Raw genomic sequence first — 17,890 nt, 5'->3', positions numbered from 1 at the left:
TGCCTCTCTCTCTGTCTCTCCCAGTGTGTGCCTCTCTGGCTATGTGTCTCCCAGTGTGTGCCTCTCTCTCTGTGTCTCCCAGTATGTGTCCCCCCCCCCCCCAGTGTGTGCGTCTCTCTGTCTCCTAGTGCGTGTCTCTGTCTCTCCCAGTGTGTGCCTCTCTCTCTGTGTCTCCCAGTGTGTCCCCCCCCCCCAGTGTGTGCCTCTCTCTGTCTCTTCCAGTGTGTGTGTCTCTGTGTCTCCCAGTGTGCCCCCCTCCCCCCCCAGTGTGCCTCTCTCTCTCTGTCTCTCCCAGTGTGTGCCTCTCTCTGTCTCTCCCAGTGTGTGTGTCTCTCTCTGTCTCCCAGTGTGCCCCCCCTCCCCCCCCTCCCCAGTGTGTGCCTCTCTCTCTCTCTGTCTCTCCCAGTGTGTGTGCCTCTCTGTGTCTTCTAGTGCGTGTCTCTCTGTCCTCCAGCCCCCACTGTCTGAGGTCCTGGGAGATGATGGAACGTTGAGTCGGATGACGTCTATGTGTTGCCGGGGAACCGACTGGGAGACGTGATTGGCAGACGGGCGGGCCAATCAGCGTCCGCCCGGGCAGCAGCCAATGGGGCAGGAGCGCGCCTGGTGCCAACGTCAAAGGGATGCGGAACGGCGGCGCGGAGCAGTGTGTTCCTCACCCCGGGCAGCGACAAGCATGGCTCACTGCAGCCGGCGTCTGGCCAGCAACCTGGGCAGGCTGTGCAGTCAGCACCGCCTGCTGCACCTCAGCGGGCCCAGGTAGGTGTGCTGGAGGAGGGAGGGATGGAGTGTGTGTGTGTGTCCCTGGCAGGCTGGCTGGGGGCTCCAGCTGCTGCATGATGAAATACCTCCGGCTCCTTACGCTAGTCCTGCAAGAGGACGTGCAAACCATCCCGCTTCCCACTCAATGTGTGGCTGCCCTTTATGTCAGGGAGAAGTTACCAACTCCATTGATGCAAACTCGATTCCAGCAGGCGATTTGCAAACCTCTCCTGTTTTCGTGTGTGTGTGTGTGTGTGTCGATCGACAGTAAAAGTTAACAAATGCAACTAATTTTTTTAAAAACCACAACCGTACCCCGCATCCTGTGTTGCTTCTTCCTTTGATGCTACTTCTTCTATGAGCTTGCAGCCCTCCACTTCCCGACCAACTTCTTCTGCCTGTTCAAATTATTCTTTTCTTTTTCAACCGACGGAATCTCCAGTTCAAATGCTGCACCAAAGCCAATTTTGTTCTCCAGTAAACCCCATCTAAATTTAGAAGCGTGTCATCTTTCCTGGTCGGTGAGTGCCAATATTTGAATTAAATCTCACTTGCTGTCCAGCTCTTCCTCCTCTCTCGAAAATGAAAAAAATGTGGGTCGTGAGCCGGGTAGCAAAGTAGCTTTCGCTGGTCCCAATTTAAATCGCGATCTTTGTCAGTCCATTTCACCCCCCCCCCCGACCTTTCTGAAGGTTCCAACTAATTCAATTTTATGGTAGATTGTTCCAAATATTCTGCCTTTTTTTTTTGTGCATTTGCAAGTGCATTTTGTTTGTCACAAGACTATGTTGTGGCTGTTGAATGAAACCATGGTACTGAATGAAAAGCTAATTGTAGAGCAAATAATTGCATTAGGCAATGCCATTTCATTTCGAGTTTGCACATTCACCTCGTGTGTGCAGGGGAGGTGCATATCTTTTTATTAAAACAGTGAAAAAAATTGTACAAGGCCAAACAGTACAAACACTAATTTTGTGTTGGAGAAACAGGGTACCCTCCCCTCTGTACCAACGTATGGCGAGGAGGGTGGTAGGATACTCTAATTATTAAAATAGTTCACAACCTGTCACACTAAATGGCACCTTAATTGTCAGGAAAAATAATTGGGTACTGTAAATTTATAAAACAAATACTCATATAATTTTGGTTGAGAAGGCTTTTGACAAAAGCCTGTCTTGAAGATTGACTCCTTTAGGACACTTATCAGATGTTTGAGGTTCCTTATTTGACCATCTCCAATTGCCATTCTGTTTGAGACCATGGAATTCTTTGAAAGTCCACCTCTCAGTAGCAGCTGTTGATTCTAAATCAGGAGGTCAGGCAGTTCCTTCTGCCTCAATTTCCAGGAATCTTGAGTTGCACAAGAAGATCTGTTTAAGTCCAGTTCATGGCTCTTGTAAGTATTGCAACTGTTGAAATCTCTTTAGTTGGCGAGATGTCGTGGCATGGTATAAGTAGAAACCTGCCATGGTTACTGCAGCTCTTTTATTTGACCAGTTCATCTACTACACATGCACTTCTACCATTGGAATCATTTGGTGGCCAGATTTGGTTATCTGGTTACAGCATATCGTCTTCGGTACGTTGAATGCCAAAAGTAAATTGGGAATTTGTGTTCCAGCTTCCTTGTGCATATATTTTGAGCATGCCCAAGTAGACGATGCACAAATAATTGAGGGTAGGGCAGTTGAGGAACAGTGGTGGGTGTTCAGGGCGATATTAAATACCTCTCAATTGAAGTATATTCCTGAGAGGAAGAGGAAATTGTAAAAGGGAGAAAAATGTTCCATGGCGGAAAAAGGATGTCAAAGAGGATATTTGCCAAAACTAGGGCATATTGTACTGCAAAAGCCAGTGGAAAGCTGGAGCATTGGGAGAAGTTTAAGGTTCAGCAAGGGCCTACTAAAAATTAAATTAGGAAACCTGAAATGAACTGCAAAGGGAAACGGTAAGAAAACATAAACACTGATACCAAAAGCTTTTATAAGTATATCAAGAGGAAGAGAATAGCTGAAGTAAATGTTTGCTCTTTAGAGGATGATACTGGTGAGGTAATAATGGGGAACATAGAGATGGCGGAGGCACTGAACCAATATTATGCCTCTGTCTTCACGTTGGAGGATAATAAAAGGAAGTGGCAGCAGAGAGGGTGGATGCATTGGTTATGATATTTCAAAATTCAATGGTTTGGGAGCATGCTAATGTGACACCCCAATTCAAAAAGGGAGAGAGGCAAAAAGTAGGAAACTATACACCGGTTAGCTTGATCTCTGGTGGGGAAGTCGCTGGAATCAGTCATTAAGGAGGAGATGACTGTATATTTGGAAAGACATAGGTCCATCACCATTGCCAGCATGGTTTTATGATGGGTAACTTGCTTGAGTTCTTTTAAGATGTAACCAGCAAGGTGGATAATAGGGACCTGTGGATGTGGTGTATCTAGACTTCCAGACGTTATTTGACAAGGTGCCACATAAAAGACTGATCCAGAAGGTGAGATCACAGGGGATTGGGATAGTGCACGCAATTGGATTGAGGATTGCCTGACAGAAAGCAGAGGTTTGGGGTAAATGCGTCCTTCGCTAGCTGGTGAACTGTAACGAGCGATGTGCCGCAGGGGTCAATCCTTGGACCACAACTGTTTACAATCTATACAAATGATCTTCAAGTCGGGACAGAGAGTAACATAGCAACATTTGTGGATGATACCAACGTAAGTGGGAAAGCAGGCAGTGAGAAGAGATAAAGAGTTTACAGACTGTAATAGATCGGCGAGGGGAATTGGTCGACATTTTGCAGATGGAGTTTAATGCGGATAAGAGTGACGTTATCCATTTTGGCCAAAAAAACATATAAATGAAATGCAGATTCAAAATGCATCTGAGCAGAAGGATCTGGGTGTCTTTGCTCATGAATCGTAGAAAGTCGATACGCAGGTACAGCATGTAATAAAAAAGGCAAATGGAGTTTTAGCTTTGATTACAAAAGGACTGGCGTATAGACTTCCGGTTGCGGCGATGCGGAGCTAAGCCGCACATTTCGGCAGCTCCCGCTAGAACAGACTTTTGGGCTCTCTGGAGGAGCCCCAACGGAACTTTTTTGATCTAATCCCGTGTGGGAAGGTGAAGTAAGGTCCCCCTTCCGTCGTGTATGGAGGGGACTAGAAGTGGAGGGACAAAAAAAGAGGCTTTGGAGCAGCGGCAGAAACGAGGGGGAGAAAACAGGAGGGCGGAGATCGAACAGCATGGGGGCCGGACCAGCAGGGGTTTCTCAGGCGCTGTGTGGAGGAGCTTAAAAAGGAGGTGCTGGTGCCAATGCTGTTGGCGATCGAGGGGCTGAAGGCCCAGGCGATAGAGCTCCGAGAGGTGAAGGAAAAAACTAATGAGAACGAGGACGAGATCTTGGGCCTGGCAGTGAAGATGGAGGCGCACGAGGCGCTGCACAAGCGGTGGGCCGAGAGATTCGAAGTCCTGGAGAACAGGTCGCGGAGGAAGAATCTCCGGATTCTGGGTCTCCCCGAAGGAGTGGAGGGGGCTGATGCTGTGAGCACGATGCTCCATTCGCTGATGGGTGCGGAGGCCTCTCCGAGCCCCCTGGAGCTGGAAGGGGCTCACCGGGTCCTGGCGAGGAGACCCAAGGCTGGCGAGGTTCCATCGCTTCGCGGACAGAGAGAGTGTCCTGAGATGGGCCAAGAAGGAGCGGAGCAGTAGATGGGAGAATGCGGTGATCCGAGTCTACCAGGACTGGAACGCCGAGGTGGCAAAGAGGAGAGCTGGCTTCAACCGGGCCAAGGCGGTGCTGCATAAAAAAAGGGTGAGATTCGGAATGCTGCAGCCAGCCGCCTGTGGGTCACTTATCAGGACCGACTATTTCGAAACGCCAGAAGAGGCTTGGAACTTTTATCCAAACGGAAAAATTGGACTCGAACTGAGGGGCTGTGGTAGTGAGGGAGATGTTGACTGTGTCCAGGGTTTTAAATATGGGTAAAGAATGTTTTACGGATGGGACGATGGATGGGATGGGGCAAGAGTTTTTGAAGGGGGGACAGTGAGGAATGTGGGCGTCGGTGCTGGAGGGAGGTAAGACTCGGGGGTGGGGGAATTAGGATAAGGCCGCAACAGGAGCTGTGACACAGGGGGCGGGGCTGGCTTAGGAAAGCACGGGCTTTTTCCCGCGTTAGGGAGGGGGAGGGATGGACGAGTGCAAGGGGGAGGAGGGATTTCCATACGGGGGGGGGGGGGTGTCAACGGGAAGATGGGGGAAGCCGGGGTCAGCAGGAGTCAGCTGACTTACGGAAGTATTATGGGGGGAGCAAAAGAGCTAGATTTGGATCTAGCGGGGGAGGGGGGGGGGACAACAAGGTTGCTGTTGCAATGGCCGAGGGGGGAACTGAAAATGGAAGAGGTTGTCGGGGTGGGGGTTCCCCGTCTGGGGGACTGGAGGGTGCGGGAGACGCGGGCACGGGACTGGCCTAAAATAGGAGATGGCTAGTCGGCAGGGGGTGGGGTGGGGGTTAGGTAACCCCCCAAACCGGCTGATCACGTGGAATGTGAGAGGCCTAAATGGGCCGGTTAAGTGTTTGCGCACTTAAAGGGACTGAAGGCAGACGTGGTCATGCTTCAGGAGACACATCTGAAGGTGGCAGATCAGGTCAGGTTAAGAAAGGGATGGGTAGGACAGGTGTTCCATTCGGAACTGGATGCGAAGAATAGAGGGGTGGCAATACTGGTGGGGAAGCGGGTGTCGTTTGAGGCCAAGAACATAGTGGTGGACAATGGAGGCCGATACGTGATGGTGAGCGGTAGGTTGCAGGGGACGGAGGTGGTATTGGTAAATGTATACGCCCCGAACTGTGACGATGCTGGATTCATGAAACGTATGTTGGGGCGTATTCCGGACTTGGAGGTAGGAAGCTTGATAATGGGTGGGGATAATTCCGGGAGAGGCGAAGTCTCCAGATGGGGTTCGACCTGTTGACCACAGGGAAGGCAGAGGCACAGTGGAGAAAGGCACAGGGGGCGATGTATGAGTATGGGGAGAAGGCGAGCCGGATGCTGGCACACCAGCTCCGTAAGAGGATGGCAGCGAGGGAAATAGGTGGAGTCAAGGATGGAAGGGGAACGATGGTGAGGAGTGCGGTGAAAGTGAATGAGTCATTCAAGGCCTTCTACGAGGAGCTGTATAGGTCCCAGCCCCCAGGGGGAAAAGAGGGGATGCAACGATTCTTGGACTAACTGAGGTTCCCGAGGGTGGTGGAGCAGGAGCTGGCTGGTTTGGGGGCGCCAATTGAGGTGGAGGAGCTAGTTAAAGGACTGGGGAGCATGCAGGCAGGGAAGGCCCTGGGACTGGATGGGTTCCCGGTGGAGTTCTATAGAAAGTATGTAGACCTGTTAGCCCCGTTGCTGGTGAGGACTTTGGATGAGGCAAGGAAGGGGGGGACCCTGCCCCCGACAATGTCGGAGGCGACAATCTCTTTGATCCTGAAGCGGGATAAGGACCCACTGCAATGCGGGTCGTATAGGCCGATCTCGCTCCTCAACGTAGATGCTAAGTTGCTGGCAAAAGTGTTAGCTGCAAGGATTGAGGACTGTGTCCCGGGGGTGATTCACGAGGACCAGACGGGATTCGTAAAGGGTAGGCAGCTAAATACCAATGTGCGAAGGCTCCTAAATGTGATAATGATGCCATCGGTGGAGGGAGAAGCGGAGATAGTGACAGCTATGGACGCGGAGAAGGCCTTCGATCGGGTAGAGTGGGAGTATCTCTGGGAAGTGTTGAGGAGGTTTGGGTTTGGGGGAGGGTTTATTAGTTGGGTTAAGCTCCTGTATAGCGCCCCGGTGGCGAGTGTGGTCACGAACCGGCGGAGGTCGGAGTATTTCCGGCTGTACCGAGGGACGAGGCAGGGGTGCCCCCTGTCGCCTCTGCTGTTTGCATTAGCAATTGAACCTTTGGCCATGGCGTTAAGGGAGTCGGGGAAATGGAAGGGGGTGGTTCGAGGGGGAGAAGAACATCGAGTGTCGCTGTACGCAGACGCCCTGTTGCTGTATGTGGCGGATCCAGTGGAGGGGATGGTTGAGGTCATGCAGATCCTAAGGGAGTTTGGGGACTTATCGGGCGATAAGCTCAACGTGGGAAAGAGTGAGCTCTTTGTGATCCATCCAGGGGACCAGGGAAGAGGGATAGACGACCTACCGTTGAGGAGGGCGGAAAGGAGCTTTCGATACTTGGGGATCCAGGTAGCTAGGAGCTGGGGGGCACTGCACAAACTTAATTTGACGCGGCTGGTGGAACAGATGGAGGAGGACTTTAAAAGGTGGGACATGTTGCCACTCTCGCGAGCGGGCAGGGTACAGTCGATTAAAATGGTGGTCGTCCCGAGGTTTCTTTTTGTATTCCAATGCCTCCCAATTGTGATTACCAAGGCCTTTTTTAAGAGGGTAAGCAGGAGCATTACGGGATTTGTGTGGGCGAGCAAGACCCCGAGGGTAAGGAGGGGGTTCTTGGAGCGTAGCAGAGATAGAGGAGGGTTGGCGTTGCCGAATTTGGGTGGTTATTATTGGGCAGCCAACGTGGCAATGATCCGTAAGTGGGTGATGGAGGGCGAGGGGGCGGCGTGGACGAGGTTGGAGATGGCGTCCTGCAAAGGGACGAGCCTGGGGGCGCTGGTGACGGCACCACTGCCGCTCTCGCCGACAAGGTACACCACGAGTCCGGTGGTGGTGGCAACGCTAAAGATCTGGGGCCAGTGGAGACGGCACAGGGGTGCGATGGGAGCCTCGGTGTGGTCCCCGATCAGGGGTAACCATCGGTTTGTCCCGGGGAGGATGGACGGGGGGTTTCAGAGCTGGCATCGGGCGGGGATTAGAAGAATGGGGGACCTGTTCATTGATGGGACGTTTGCGAGCTTAGGGGCGCTGGAGGAGAAGTTTGGGCTACCCCCGGGAAATGCTTTCAGGTATATGCAAGTGAGGGCGTTTGTGAGGCGGCAGGTGAGGGAGTTCCCGTTGCTCCCGGCACAGGTTTTCAAGACAGGGTGATTTTGGGCGTATGGGTCGGAGAGGGCAAGGTGTCGGCGATTATACCAGGAGATGAAAGAAGAGGGGGATGCTTTGGTAGAGGAGCTGAAGGGTAAATGGGAAGAGGAGCTGGGGGAGGAGGTTGAGGAGGGTCTATGGGCTGATGCCCTAAGTAGGGTTAATTCCTCTTCCTTGTGTGCCAGGCTTAGCCTGATACAATTTAAGGTTGTTCACAGAGCGCATATGACGGGCGCGAGGCCGAGTAGGTTGTTTGGGGTGGAGGACAGATGTGGGAGGTGCTCTGGAAGCCCGGCGAACCATGTCCATATGTTTTGGTCATGCCCGGCACTGGATGGGTTCTGGAGGGGAGTTGCGAGAACAGTATCTAAGGTGGTGAAAGCCCAGGTCAAGCCAAGCTGGGGGCTAGCACTATTTGGAGTAGCGGATGAGCTGGGAGTGCAGGAGGCGAAAGAGGCCGGCATTCTCGCCTTTGCGTCCCTGGTAGCCTGGCGAAGGATCTTGTTAGTGTGGAAAGATGCGAAGCCCCCCAGTGTGGAAGCCTGGATAAATGACATGGCAGGGTTTATCAAGTTGGAGAGGATACAGTTTGCCCTGAGAGTCTGTGCATGGGTTCTCCAGGCAGTGGCAACCGTTCCTAGACTATCTCGCGGAGCGTTAGATGGAGTTCGGTCGACAGTAGCAGCAACCCAGGGGGTGGGTGGGGAGAGAGGGAGGGATAGGGAAGGGGCGGTTCTTCGGGGGGGGCATCTGAGCAAGAAAAAGATAAAACGATCCTGGACTGGAGTATACAAGTGGAAAAGTGTTCTTGCAATTGTATAGGGCGTTGGTGAGATAACGTCTGGGGCTTTGTGCCCAGTTTCGGTCTCCTTTATTTGAGGAAGGATGTGGTGGCATTGGAGGCAGTTCAGACGAGGTTCACCAGATTGATTCCAGGGATGAAAGGGTTGACGTTTGAGGAGAGGGTGACCAGTTTGGGTTTATAATAACAGGAGTAGCAATCCAAGCCAGCCTTTATCTGCTGAGACCAATTGTTGAAAATTCTGTTAATTCTTAATAAACATTTTTTTTTTAAAAAAGGACTGGAGTATCCAAGTGGAAAAGTGTTCTTGCAATTGTATAGGGCGTTGGTGAGATAACATCTGGGGCTTTGTGCCCAGTTTCGGTCTCCTTTATTTGAGGAAGGATGTGGTGGCATTGGAGGCAGTTCAGAGGAGGTTCACCAGATTGATTCCAGGGATGAAAGGGTTGACGTTTGAGGAGAGCGTGAACAGTTTGGGTTTATAATAACAGGAGGGGATCAGGGATCAGGGGTGAGCTGGCAAGGTGGATACAGAACTGACTAGGTCATAGAAGGCAGAGAGTAGCAATGGAAGGATGCTTTTCTAATTGGAGGGCTGTGACCAGTGGTGTTCCACAGGGATCAGTGCTGGGACCTTTGCTCTTTGTAGGATATATAAATGATTTGGAGGAAAATGTAACTGGTCTGATTAGTAAGTTTGCAGACGACACAAAGGTTGGTGGAATTGCGGATAGCGATGAGGACTGTCAGAGGATACAGCAGGATTTAGATTGTCTGGAGACTTGGGCGGAGAGATGGCAGATGGAGTTTAATCCGGACAAATGTGAGGTAATGCATTTTGGAAGGTCTAATGCAGGTAGGGAATATACAGTGAATGGTAGAACCCTCGAGTATTGAAAGTCAAAGAGATCTAGGAGTACAGGTCCACAGGTCGTTGAAAGGGGCAACACAGGTGGTGAAGGTAGTCAAGAAGGTATACGGCATGCTTGCCTTCATTGGCCGGGGCATTGAGTATAAGAATTGGCAAGTCATGTTGCAGCTGTATAGAACCTTAGTTGGGCCACACTTGGAGTATAGTGTTCAATTCTGGTCGCCACACTACCAGAAGGATGTGGAGGCTTTAGAGAGGGTGCAGAAGAGATTTACCAGAATGTTGCCTGGTATGGAGGGCATTAGCTATGAGGAGCGGTTGAATAAACTTGGTTTCTTCTCACTGGAACGAAGGAGGTTGAGGGGAGACCTGATAGAGGTCTACAAAATTATGAGGGGCGTAGACAGAGTGGATAGTCAGAGGCTTTTCCCCAGGGTAGAGGGGTCAATTACTAGGGGGCATAGGTTTAAGGTGAGAGGGGCAAGGTTTAGAGTAGATGTACGAGGCAAGTTTTTTACGCAGAGGGTAGTGGGTGCCTGGAACTCGCTACCGGAGGAGGTGGTGGAAGCAGGGACGATAGTGACATTTAAGGGGCATCTTGACAAATACATGAATAGGATGGGAATAGAGGGTTACGGACCCCGGAAGTGTAGAAGATTGTAGTTTAGTCGGGCAGCATGGTCGGCACGGGCTTGGAGGGCCGAAGGGCCTGTTCCTGTGCTGTACATTTCTTTGTTCTTTTGAGGAGCAATCCAAGCCAGCCTTTATCTGCTGAGACCAATTGTAGCGCCACATGCATGCCCTTCAACTGAATGACCATGGAGGGGGATCACACCATCTTCTTTGAATTTAATCTGATTATTAGTGAAGCAGATGTGAGGTTTCATATCCCTCGGCATTGCTGAACTGCATTAAATCAAAACAATCTCGTCATTCTGGGGAAGAAAATAGCATTCTGTGAGATTCTCGATCTGTGCTGCAGGTAGTTCGAACCCCGTTGGTTTGAGTCCATATTTAACAATAGTTCGGAGTATAGGAAATGGCCTCTGTAGGCCATTCCACCCATCAAGCCCGCTCAGCCATTCAAACAGATCACGGCTTATCATCTACCTCTACACCATTTTCCCTACTACTCACATATACCTTGAAGTTATTAATTTCTGCCTTGGACATGGTCATTGGTCAGACAAACAATAAACATCCAGTCTTGAACAAATCCCAATTTCCTGCAGCTACATCTAATTGGGTTTAGCCCACGCTGCCAGTTCCTCACTGACCAATCTATGACTGTCTTGGGCTGTATCTGTGGCGTTTTGATGTACTCTTCAAACTCCATAATCAAACTTCTGTGGCCGAAACGAGAAGAGGGATGATTTTACCTGGTATTTCATGCGGATTGAAGATAAAATATCCAAAACAAACCTGAAGATGCTGGAAATCTGAAAATACCCAGGCAGCATCTCTGGTGAGAGAAACTAGAATTCATGTTTCAGCTTGTTAAAATTTCATCAGAAAATTTCCCTTTAACAAGGGAAAAGCTACAGGCATAACCGGTTTCAAGCAAATACAGAGGAAGGGAGAGAGGAGCGGGGAAATGTCTGTGATAGAGTAGACGTCCAAAGAGATATAGCGAACATGGCCGATATGGTTAACCTACAAGAATCGGCCAGATTACTTTTATCTTTTAAAAAAAATTTTTAGAGAACCCAATTTATTTTTACCAATTAAGGGGCAATTTAGCGTGGCCAATCCACCTACCCTGCACATCTTTGGGTTGTGGGGGCGAATCCTATGCAAACACAGGGAGAATGTGCAGACTCTACACGGACAGTGACCCAGAGCCGGGATCGAATTTGGGACCTCGGCGCCGTGAGGCACCGTGATAACCACTGCGCCACCGTGCTGCCCCAGATTACTTTTAACCATTCGCTTTTGCCGATTTTTCTGATCACGATTGCCTTGGAGAAGAATGAGTCTTTCGACATTGAAATAGGATGTACCCAAGATTGTAAATATTCAGCAGTCTGTGGTTCGTAACATACCAAACAATGTTAAACTCAGCAAGACTGGGACATTGACTCTCTGATTGTTTAAAATATACTCTGAAAAAATCTCACAAAGCAAAGCAAAACTTGGAAGATATCTGTGTACAGGCTTCATCTGATTCTGGAGGTGTCCTTCCATGCAAGTTCCAACAGGAACTAATTCTCGCCGAGGGTGTGAATTTGTGGAACTTGTCCCATAGTGCGGTGGAGTCTGAGTCATTAAATGGTTTCGGGAAAGAAATGAATATATTTCTGATTCAAACAAAAAACTGATTAAAGGGAACTGGGCGGGGGAGATGGATTTGAGACCAGGAAGGAGATCAGCCATGATTTGGTTGAATGGTGAAGCAGGCTCTAGGTGATCCTCATATGCAAAGATATACATAGAACATACAGTGCAGAAGGAGACCACTCGGCCCATCGAGTCTGCACCGACCCACTTAAACCCTCACTTCCACCCGATTCCCGTAACCCAACAACCCCTCCTAACCTTTTTGGCCACGAAGGGCAGTTTAGGCAATCCACCTAACCTGCTCGTCTTTGGCTGGGGTAGGAAACCGGAGCACCCGGAGGAAACCCACGCAGTCACGGGGCGAACGTGCAGACTCCGCACAGACAGTGACCCAGCCGGGAATCGAACCTGGGACACTGGCGCTGTGAAGCCACAGTGCTAGCCACTCGTGCTACCGTGCTGCCCTCGTTCCTATGGCGGACTGCGTGAACCTCTCTCACTGGTGACACAGGTATCATCAATACCACGAAGGATCCATCCTTAGCTGGCTGCTGTTTCTCCTCTATATGCTTCTTCTTCGAAGACTCCGTTTCCACGATTACCTTGACGACATCCAGCTCTACCTTGTCCACCTCTCTCGACTACTCCAATATCTCTCATTTGTCAGGTTGTTTAACTGACGATCACTACTGGATGAGGGAAACTTTATTAAAGAGCAAAGTCATTCTCTTAAGTGCCTATCCCAAATGCCGTCACCACCAATCACCTGGATGTTCACTGTTTTGGTGCCTTATTTGACCCTGGAATGAGTTTCTGAAAGCATATTCACCCAATCACCCAAGATCACCTCTTCCCACCTCTGCCATCTGCTGCTGAAACTCCATCCATCCAGGCCTTTTAACCTTGACTATTTTCTCAACGCAGGTTGAGACACCAAAATAGCGAACAGCCAGGTGATTTGTGGTGATGGAACAGTATTTGGGATAGGCACTTAAGAGAATGACTTTGCTCTTTTAGTGAAGGAACGTTTTCAGTCTGTGAAACATTTTACTGGGAAACGGTGCTGTCAGGCGCCCAGTGACATTCTGTCTGACTGTTTGTTTTTAGTTCAGCCGTCTGAAGTTGGTGTTTAACTTCCTATCCGAGGTCATGTTTGGTTTTGAATGAGTGAACATGCCTTTGTTAAAATTGTGCAATATTGAGCCTGCTAATCTTTCCAGCGCTTGGACGCAATTCTCCAAATGCTATGATATAAAATAATACTGAGTCACAGCAGCTCAATTTACAGTTTTGCATTGCTAATACAGAAGTGCCAACAATGAGTGTGACGCTATTAAAAGTAACAATGGAAAATCATTTGTGAATGTGGCATGGGTCGGGAGAGTCGGTCAGTCTGTAAACATGGGGCGCCGGGGAAAATGTTTGAAAAACACTGTCCGAGAGAACAGAACTGGTCAGAAGCTGAGAAGACTGGAGGAGGAGCCACAGTGATAAGAAAACAAGGATGAGGATCTTAAAACTGAAGCAGTGCTTAACTGTGAGACAATGAAGGTCAGCAAGCACAGGGGGTGATGGCTGAATAGGACTTGAGAGTCAGTGAGCAGAGTTTCGGAAAACCGATAATTCTCCACACATCTCTGCTGAGTAGTGCTACACTCCGTGTGCTTCACCTGATGTCAGTGTATTTACATTGTGCATCGAATGTTTTTTTTCATGTATGGAACCATCTTACTGGACTATACTCAGGACAATATTTTTTTAATGTACCTCTGTACATGTGACAATAAAGCCAAATCTCCATACTACATAAATCTCTTGCCTCCTTAAGACCTGTCCCTCTTTTCCAAAGTTTCAGTCGTTCTTCCTGATGCTCCATCCCTGCTTCTGCAGAATACCATATGTTGTGTCTCTAAGTTACATTAAAGCCATGTTGGTGTCAAGTGCAAACTCTTCAAATGTACAATTAGTTTGGAAAGTCCTTCGCAAAGGACAATGAGCTTCGATTTGATGAGGCCAGCTCCTGTTTCAAGAACAGTTGCAGTGAATAAAACCGACATAGTAAATGTGATCATTTTTTTTTTTTAAAAGAAGAAGTTAATTAAAATATCATGATTGACTAACATTGAAGTGTAAAATAAATGTAGCAGAGTAGATGGAAAGTTGATTAATGGACATAAAACAAAGACTGGGTAAATGAATGACGATTACACTGGCTGAAGGCAGTGAATTGGAGTTCGACTTGTGTGTTTTTCAAATTTGAAACTATTGGGATTTGATATGGGCTTCAAATCCCAATCTCAAACTATAATGGGACAAAATATATATGGCTAGGTGAACAGTTAAGGGCGACATTAAAGACTCGAGGATTATAACTCCAGGAATGGCAAATCAGTCAAAAGTTGCGGTCTGCTCTTGGTTCAAGTTTTGATTTGAAAAAATTCATATATAAATGAAAGATACTGTGGCTAAACATAGTAGAGGGAATATCGAATTTTATGAACCGGGAATAGAGATTGAGTAATATGAGAAAGTGTTAAATTAATACAAAACATTGGTTCAGCCACGGTCACAGTCCTGTGCAATTTTGGTTGCCTGACTAAGGAAAGGAGTACAAGCGATAGGAAGCATTAGCTTATTTTAGGAGGAAATTGTAAATGTGGGAAAGACCTTTCAGCTGCTTGTAATATTCCTGTCAAAGCAGAAGATTAACCTTTTTTGTAATATCCTGAAGGCTTGTGGCAATGAATTGCAAAGAATGATTTCCTCTACCTGAGAAGTTAGTGTCTTCGGACTGAGGAAAGAGGTGAAGAGAAATCTCTTCAGGTTCACATTGAGGGCTGTTGTATACTGAATACTATTGGATCACCTTGGTGATGGGGCAAAGTGAAATTTGCTAAATAATTTAAATTGAAGAGGCAGGGTAAGGAGCAGGACTGGGATTGTTCCAGCTAAAGGTTGATGCATGCACAATGCATGGTTTTCATTATTGATTATTAGCCATAGGCCTGTGGTACATTCTGTAAATGAGTAAGTCATGAAACTGTGGATGGGCAAGATTTCTACCATGTTTGGTTAAAATTCAGCCTTGGGGAGATCCCAATTAAGAATCTTAAGTTAAAGGAAAGCCTTCACAAGTACTTATGCCTTCCCTCCTGACAAATGTTCTTGACCTCTTTTTTTAATTTCAGAAGCGAGGCAGTGATCATCTCCGGACGAAGGCTTGCGAGGCAGATCCAAAGAGAGGCCAAGCTTGACGTGGAGAGCTGGATTGCTGATGGAAACAGGAGGCCACATCTCAGTGTAGTCCTGGTTGGAGACAATCCAGCCAGTCATTCCTATGTGAAAAACAAAACAAAAGCTGCTGCTGATGTAGGTATGGATCTCAACGCATCGTGTCTGTTATCATTGCCGTCTGTTCATGGAACACCAATGCTGAAAGCGCTCATTTAGTCCCTTTTCAGAGAGTCCGTTGAACATGAGACTTTTCAGAGCAGCACGGTGGCACAGTGGCTAGCACTGCTGCCTCGCGGCACCGAGGACCCGGGTTTGAATCCCTGCCCTGGGTCACTGTTTGTGTGGAGTTTGCACATTCTCCCCGTGTCTGCGTGGGTTTCACCCCCACAACCCAAAAGATGTGCTGGGTAGGTGAATTGGCCACGCTGAATTGCCCCTTAATTGGAAAAAATAATTGGGTACTCTAAATTTAAAACAAAAAAATCTTTACTTAAGAGGCATCTTTGAAATGGCTGCATGTTTATCTCGGAGAAGAGAGGACAATTTCTGCGTGTGCAACTTTAGCTTTGCGACCGGAGTGCTTCAAGATGACCAGTGTTCTGATGTGCTGGTTGCAGAACAGAAGTAGGTCTGTAATGAGAAGTGCAGTGACTGCAGATGCACAATTACTTTCCTGCCATAAATCTCCTCCTGTGGCTCAATTTGAACTTCCGTCTGTGACGCACCTTCTCCTGCTTTTCAATATTAACGAGTTGTGTGATCGTTGTGGTATTCCAGGACATCTGGCTTCTTCCTTACTGTTGACCAAAATCGCATTGAATAAATAATGCCAATTCCAATAAATTGAACCCTGTTGAATTTGTAGTCAAAAGGATAGTAATTGAGAAAAGAAAGTTGGTGGGGGTGAGAGAAGATGAGGGGAATGCAAGAACAGTATCGAAGAACTGGAAGCTGGCAGCACGGTAGCACACTTCACAGCACCAGGGTCCCAGGTTCGATTCCCGCTTGGGTCACTGTCTGGGCGGAGTCTGCACATCCTCCCCGTGTCTGCGTGGGTTTCCTCCGGGTGTACTCCGGTTTCCACTCGAGTCCCGAAAGGTCTGCTTGTTGGGTGAATTGGGCATTCTGAATTCTCCCTCTGTGTACCCGAACAGGCGCCGGAGTGTGGCGACGTAAGTCTTTTCACAGTAACTTCATTGCGGTGTTAATGTAAACCTACTTGTGACACTAATACAGATTGTCATGATTAGTGGAAGGCATGTATGCACTTGTGACCTGGCAAACCACTATCTGTCTTGCCAGCTCCAGCTAACTCGTACCGATCAAGCTTCCTACTGCCAAATGGTGAATTTAATCTCGGGCGATGTATCCATCAGAATGTCATAGAGTGGCCTACCTTTAGTGGCAAGCCCACATGTTTGTTTTTGGGGCATTTCATTACTGTATTAAAAATGGTGTCCCGGCTGTGGCTCAGGTGGTAGCACACTCGCCCGTGAGTTTCAATGTTCTTAAGGTGCACACTTGAGGACTTCAGCACAAAAATGAGGATTGCCAGTCCAGCGCTGTGCTGAGGGAGCACGGTACGTGCGGATGTGACTTCATTTGGATAAGAATTTAAACTAAGTCTACCTGTCTAGGTTTATTTTGAAGAAGTGCGGGGGAGTTGTCCACGTCCTGGCCAGTATTTATCCCTCAATCAACATCACAAATCAGATTATCTGCTTATTATCACGTTGCATCTCGGCCTTTTGGCTCAGATCAAGTGTAGCATCTGTTGGGCAGCACAAGTGGCTAGCACTGTGGCTTCACAGCGCCAGGGTCCCAGGTTTGATTCCCCGCTGGCTCACTGTGCGGAGTCTGCACGTTCTCCAAGCGTCTGCGTGGGTTTCCTCGGGTGCTCCGGTTTCCTCCCACAGTCCAAAGACGTGCAGGTTAGGTGGATTGACCGTGCTAAATTGACCTTCGTGACCAAAAAGGTTAGCAGGGGTTATTGGGTTACGGGGATAGGGTGGAAGTGAGGGCTTAAGTGGGTCGGTTCAGACTCGCTTTGCCAAATGGCCTCCTTCTGCATTGTATGTTCTATGCTCTTTGTGTGGGAGTTTCCTGTGTGCAAATTGATTGCTGCATTTCCTGCACCGCAGCAGTGACTACACATCAGGTATTTGCCTGGAACGCACTTTGAGATGTCCAATGGTCATGAAAAGGGCTATACGTTGGCACAGTGGTTAGCACTGCTGCCTCACAGTGCTGAAGACCCGGGTTCGATCCCGGCCCCGGGTCACTGTCCGTGTGGAGTTTGCACATTCTCCTTGTGTCTGCGTGGATCTCACTCCCACACCCCAAACATGTGCAGGCTAGGTGGATTGGCCACGCTAAATTGCCCCTTAATTGGGGAAAAATATGTCTGTACAAATGCATTTCTTCTCTGAAAGATTACTGCTGTTATTAATCCCCAGCCCCTCAACTTTTCCACCTGTTCTCAAGTGGATTTAGCTTTGCTAATAACTCTGCCTAAATTATCCTTGGCTTTCCCGATGGCCCTGAGGAAAAGTGAATCAGACAGATGGAGGAAATCCCTGGTTCATTCCCTTGCTGAACGTTTGCTGACAGCAGCTCGCGAGGTGGCACCAAAGTGAAAGAGAGGGAGAAAGTAGCCAGTTTTGGAGTGTACGAAAGAGAAAATGCTGGAAAATCTCAGCAAGTCTGGCAGCATCTGTAGAGCGAGAAAAGAGCTAACGTTTCGAGTCCGATGACTCTTTGTCAAAGCTTTTATCCAGCTTTTATCCAACTCTTTTATCCAGTTTTTGAGTGCACTGAGTGACTTAGCCTGGGTGCATCTCTGTGACTTTTAAGCGAGGACATGATCCAGTATGTAAAATGCGTCTGCGGCCAATGCTCTTTCTGAAGACT

General features: G+C 48.6%; 1 protein-coding gene across 3 annotated transcripts in view; it reads left to right on the top strand.

The window, feature by feature from the left end:
* Positions 1–584: 584 nt before the first annotated feature.
* The window catches only part of LOC140396935 (bifunctional methylenetetrahydrofolate dehydrogenase/cyclohydrolase, mitochondrial-like), a 36,050-nt gene continuing 18,744 nt past the window's right edge, over positions 585–17,890 (top strand). For 2 of the 3 annotated variants that reach the window (XM_072485876.1, XM_072485878.1), the window contains exons 1-2: positions 585–759; positions 14,935–15,119. In XM_072485876.1, coding sequence (XP_072341977.1) covers positions 587–759; positions 14,935–15,119 — 358 coding nt within the window. In that variant the 5' untranslated portion in view covers positions 585–586. The remainder of the gene's footprint in view (positions 760–14,934; positions 15,120–17,890) is intronic. The other variant, XM_072485877.1, reaches the window with a different exon arrangement.

Source organism: Scyliorhinus torazame, chromosome 20, assembly GCF_047496885.1.
Source record: "Scyliorhinus torazame isolate Kashiwa2021f chromosome 20, sScyTor2.1, whole genome shotgun sequence".
Classification (NCBI taxonomy): domain Eukaryota; kingdom Metazoa; phylum Chordata; class Chondrichthyes; order Carcharhiniformes; family Scyliorhinidae; genus Scyliorhinus; species Scyliorhinus torazame.
The sequence above is the reverse complement of the archived record's forward strand: the minus strand, read 5'-3'. Positions and strand labels throughout refer to the sequence as shown.